This window comes from Puccinia triticina, chromosome 6A, assembly GCF_026914185.1.
Source record: "Puccinia triticina chromosome 6A, complete sequence".
Classification (NCBI taxonomy): Eukaryota; Fungi; Basidiomycota; class Pucciniomycetes; order Pucciniales; family Pucciniaceae; genus Puccinia; species Puccinia triticina.
In genome coordinates, this window is record NC_070563.1 from 3,061,938 (window position 1) to 3,067,631 (window position 5,694).

The 5,694-nt window shown below is 46.6% G+C and overlaps 1 protein-coding gene across 1 annotated transcript; it reads right to left on the minus strand.

Moving 5' to 3' along the window:
• Window positions 1-2,092: 2,092 nt before the first annotated feature.
• PtA15_6A380 (uncharacterized protein) lies at window positions 2,093-2,669 on the minus strand (the record flags this gene model as incomplete). The annotated part of the gene is made up of 2 exons (XM_053170079.1): window positions 2,093-2,203; window positions 2,292-2,669. The coding sequence occupies 2 exons, from the start codon at window positions 2,667-2,669 to the stop codon at window positions 2,093-2,095; spliced, it is 489 nt and encodes a 162-aa protein (XP_053021306.1).
• Window positions 2,670-5,694: the final 3,025 nt, after the last annotated feature.

Sequence of the window (5,694 nt, forward strand, 5' to 3'; positions counted from 1 at the left end):
GCTGTTGTAGCCTTGTCGTCCGCGGATCCCTTGCGGACGACAAGACTACAGAAGCCTTGTCTCCCGGAAGGGATCCTTTCCGGCGGCACCCGCTGGTACACCGCCGGTACACCCGCGGCACCCGCCGGCAGGTGCCGGGTACGGGTACGGGTGCCTATTTTTCAGGTAAAACGGGTGCGGCACCCGGGTCCAACGGCAGATTCTCTACATGAAGGCCCTTCTTTTTATGTTCGTTGCATTATTGGGGCACGCAGGGCCCCTGATAACAAGCAATTATTCAGGCTAAAACAGCCTTAAATGGCCTGTTATTGTGTTATCCAGGGGATAACGCGATAACAGGCCTCTTCTTTGAGGCCCGTTACCTTACGCGCGGGGCTTAAAATGACCCCGTTATTAGTAAAGTAACAGGGAGCCACAGGTAAAGAGGGTAGTTACGTTACCCAAATTGCATGGATAACACAACGTAACATAACTACCCTTTTTTGGTAGGAGCAACTGAAAGTATTTGCTTTGTCTAAGTTCATTTGTATATACAATTCACGGGCTATGACTTGAGACAAAGGAATAGGTTTTAAGGGAAGAATTCTTATTACCTGAAAGCAGCACAAGGGTGCTTGGCTTTGGTGGAGTTCTTCCTGGTTGCTGTCTGAGTGCTGGAGCAGCGGTGTGATGCTCAAACCGGGTTGGGGACCCAAATTGTCCGCACAGGCTTGCGGAGGTTGCGGGCTGCGGATTCGGCAAGGCTGGTGCGGAGGATGTCTACGACTACGAGGTGGTGCGCGGGGCTATGTACACAGGGAGGCGGCGGCAGAGCTGGACTCAACTTACGCAGGCCGGCGCGGACTCGCTAGTATCGGCTGTGACCGGGGAAAGCCGTGGCAGCCAAAGCGGTGTAAGACTCAAAAGTGGTAATGAAACCCTTTTGCTGAATTTTGAAGGGTATGATGGAGTTGCAAGCTCTGCCCTTTCTGTTATCAGTCAACAAGACCCACCAAGCTCAGCTTGGCAAGTTTTATTAAGTGATAGGTCTGGTCTGTTCCAGATGAAATCTGTTTGACTGGCAAAGTGTAAGTGTTTTACTTACTTTGTTATAAGGGTTGAATTCCTTTATTATAAGGGTTGACACCAGGGATGCTTGGGGGGCACTCCCCAGGGAGTGCCTTACCTTGAATTTTTTTCATAACTCAGCGCAATGTCTACTGCATCATGTGTGTAATCAAACATGAAATGATATACAAGTATATATGAAGTATCCATAACTCAGCTGGAACTCTTCTGTAACTCAGTAGTAACTAAACTGGACCACAGAACACAAATTGTCTGTAACCAAAGTTCAAATAAAGTGCAAAGCACCACTCACACATTTTCTTTACCCAAGGGTGAAGTCAATCTGAATAGTGTTGGAACCATTTCATCATCCTGTACCCATTGCTGTGGCCTCAACAGAATGTGATTGGTTTGTGATTTTTCACACTATTGTACGCTTGGACAATAGGGTGACAAATCATAGTCCATCAGGGCAGTTACAGCCAAATATTTCTTAAATTTTACCCTCACTAGAGGCCAAGGCGGCTTCGCCGCTGCAAGGTTCAACTGTTTTTCCAGCATAATTGATAGCTCCAACACCTTGCAAGCATAGTCACCATCTCGCAAAACCTTGCTAAGTGCCTGTATTGTACTTTCTTGGATAGGAAGTACACCCTCCGAATGACGCAGGACTTCATCCATTCAGACTCAAGTGGAAAGCCTGAGGCTATGAGAGCAGATTCACAAAGTCACATTTCAACAAAAATCAAGTTTGAATTTTGGCAAACTGGATTCAATCCATGCATTGCTTTGTTCATGAACAAGTTAAGAGATGATCAGATTGTGTCAAAAACAAGTGAGAGGCAGATAAAACCTCAATGAGAGGATGGCAACAGGGGACATGGTGAGTACGAGAAGCTGGGGATAATTGTGATCCCTAAATATTTTTGAACAATGATGTTTGAATTTTGCAACTGAGAACTTGAGTTTGGTGGGTACACCTACAAGTTTTGTCCTAGAAGAAGAAACAGGGGGAATTGGTCTGACAGTGTGTCCAAGGCGCAGGTCAAGGATGGTATGGGCCTGTGTGTTTGACATGAACCCCACCTGCGAGTCCAACCAGATGTTGATGCAGCTCTTGGGCCCCATGTTCTTTGCCAGCTTCAATACCATCCAACTGATCATCAGTTATATGCAAATAAAAAGAACCACGGGAACTGTATGGACAAGACGTACTTGTTTAGGCTAGGAAATGCATAGTTTACCTCTTTACGGGCACGGCGGACCTCTTGCAACCTCGCTCCAGACAAACTGCCAACAGCCAACTCCTGCCCAGAAAGACCAGTTGGATGAGCAGATGGGGCATGTTCTCCACTGAAGGCATTGAGCTCTGCGCAGACGCGTTTCTTCTTAGCTACTGGGTGTTTCTCCCAGCCTTGGTCTTGACTGGGCTGAGATTCATCCAGGCCATCCTCCGTGTCTTCTTTTGTCAGGCCCGAGTCCCGCCGTTTCACACTTGTTGGCTGGCTCGCTAATGTTGCATTGCCCAGATCACTGCCTGACGGCTTTGGGTCCGCCACCTTGTCCTGCCGTTGCGATCCCGTAGTGGGGGCTACACCCTTTGGGGATGGGAGAGTATGCATAGGTAACAAAAACTGAGCGGGAGAAACATTTCAAGGATGTGCAGAGGAGTCAGACTTGTCTGTCTCTGCTTTCTCAATCATCACTAAGTTTATCTGAAAAGCCATTGGGTATCTTCTATCAGGTCCTTTTGATCTTTCGGGCGCGTATTAACGTGTTTGTTCTCATAAAGCTCAGCAGCATCTTTGTCATCTTCAGAGTCTTAGTTGCTGTCAGATGAATTTTTGGATGATGAGGATTGATTGAGCTGACTCATAGCACAATTGTGTATCAAAAAGCTTCCTGAACAAGTGTGGGCATCTTCCAAACTTTGATTTTTGGCGTCATCGTCAGAGTCCTGCGTTTCAGATTGACCTTTGACCCCTCTTCTGTGACCTCAAGTTGGGCAGGTTGTGCAGACGTTGAGTGACCGTTTGGGATCGGCTCAGATCCAGCTGGCGAGTATGAGGACTTTATGGGGATAGGGACCATCATCTCGTGGCGTTGATTAGGACGAGATGAAACAAACCGGTCTTGTAATGGCTTTGGGGGCTGATACGATGGACCCAACGAAGATCCGCCAGAAACGGGGCACAATGTGGTATCGGTCGACTTCGTGGTTGGTGGCTGCATATCTTTCGACCCTGATTGCCTAACGCCAGCAATGAGAAAGTCAAGAAAGAGGGGAAATGGAGAAACCCAAAGAAAAAAAAACTTGAATGACTGAAGAAAAGCACCTAGCTAAATAAACATAAAAAAATAAATCTAATTACGTGATTGGAACTATGGGTTCCACATAGAGTGAGCAGTACGCACCATAGTTCTATGAGTACAGTTGATTCTGAGCGATCCTCTGCGCCGCTGCATTTGTTTATAAAGCTAAGACAATACTCTTCAGGGTCGGTAGAGACAACACTGGGTCGCTACGCTATTTCAGCGCTATGCGTTAGCGTAGCGGCAAAAAGCGCCCATCTATTTTGCATAGCGTTAGCGCGCTGTTAGCGCCGCTACGCTGCGCTAATTTTCAGCGGCGCTAACAGCGCGCCAATTCTTTGTTAGCGTTAGCGCGCCGCCACAGTCGCTACGCTGCGCTACAGCGCTTTTAGCGGAAAAAAGCCCTTCTTTCCCGCTAAAGGCGCTGTAGCGCAGCGTAGCGCGCGCTCTTTTGCGCCCTGCATGCGTAGCGTTAGCGCAATTGCGCGCATCTGCGCTAACGCTCCGCTATCAGCTAAAATAGCTGCGCACCGCGTGCGCGTAGCGTTAGCGCATATGCGTGCAATTGCGCTAACGCTACGCTAAAAAATAGCGCATTCGCGCTGCGCTACGCTACGCTAACCGCTATGGTTAGCGTAGCGACCCAGTGTTGGTAGAGAACTGGATTCTCCTGCGCTCACGTAGCGCCAGCAACTCGGCCCGACTTCGGCCAGGGAGTAGATCAGGTAGCGAGTCTGTTGTTGAGGCGAGTTGATTTCAATTTCCAGTAGCGCACAACCGATGTGTCGACCAGGAAGGCCAGAAGATCCAAGCAGTAGCTAACGCCTCGCGGGTCAAAAATCCATCGGCAGCGTGGCGGTGGCGTTGTTGTCAAGAATACATGCAAGCGGAGTCAAGATCAAGGCTTGCAGCGGTCAATGGTGTATACATAAAAGGGGGGCTGCTCTTGGGTTATAATATCCCCCAGGCTTCCTCTGCCGCTGTACTTCCAGCGTGCAGTTTGTCCTTGCCCCCTCCGCTGTTGCACTTGCGCAGTTTGAGGGGCTAAACTTGTTGGCCCCCCTTTGCATAATGCCTTAACTGCGCGCGCTGGGGGTCATCCGTGTTTTGTCTTTTAAACCTGCTAGGCAGGAAGGGACAATTCACAAAAAAAAAAAGTGTTAATTTGTATTTAGAGCTAATTAGGGTTTGTGAATCTTGTAAAATTGTTAGTGGTCTTTTTTTTTGTTTATGTGCCCAAGTATAGGGGGAACCCTTGATCCTGAATTCTATGTTTTGCTGTCTTTAATAAACTTGGATTTACTCGGCAGGAATACCCCTCTGGTATGGAAAGTTTCTGATTTGTCACCCTATTGTACGCGCGTATAATAGGGTGACAAATCACACACTTTTCAGACCAAAGGTAAATTTTTGCCAATTAAATGAGGGTTACACAGTTTGGAAAAAACTCAGCTGGAAATTTCCCTCTGGTCTGGAAAGTATGTGACTTGTGTGTGATTTGTCAATCTATTGTACTAGGGTGACAAATCACACACTTTTCAGACCAGAGGGACTTGTCCAGCTGAATTGTTTCCAAACCATGTCACCCTGATTTACTGGGCAAAAACTCCCCTCTGGTCTGAAAAGTTTGTGATTTGTCACCCTATTGTAAGCGCGTACAATAGGGTGACAAATCAGGCAATTTTCATACCAGAGGGGGACTTTTGCCAAGTAAATGAGGGTAAAATTTAAGAAAAAATTAGTGTAACTGCCCTGTTGGAATATGATTTTTCACCCTATTGTACGGGCGTACAAAAGGGTGACAAATCACACACCAATCACACATTCTTTAGAACAGAGGGGCATTTGCAGCTGATCAATTTATGAACTGTGTCATCCTTGTGTAACCAGCCAAAATACAGTTCTGCTGCTCTTGTGCAAATATTAAAACGTTTTTCACTTCTGATATTTTCTTTATCCAAATCTAGGCAGTTGCGTTTCAAGTGTGATATATATTTTATGAAGGCAGTTCACCCCAATGTAAAAAAAATTGGATAAGCAAGAGTTACCTGATTTTGAAATGTAGAATTTAAGTTAGGATTGACATGAAAGTACTTGACTTCAAGATGAATTCAACAGAGTTGAATGATAGTTCACGTCCAATGGTTACATATCACTCAAAATTAGATTGGTCTGTAGTTCTTGCCCAGTAATTGAACAATTAACCATCACATTGTAAGGAATTCTGCCCCAGTTCAGACAAAAACTAACCCCAAATTCAGCTGTGGCACTCCCTGGGGAGTGCCCCCAAAGCTTCCCTGGTGTGAATTCCTTTATTATAAGGGTTTTAGGATT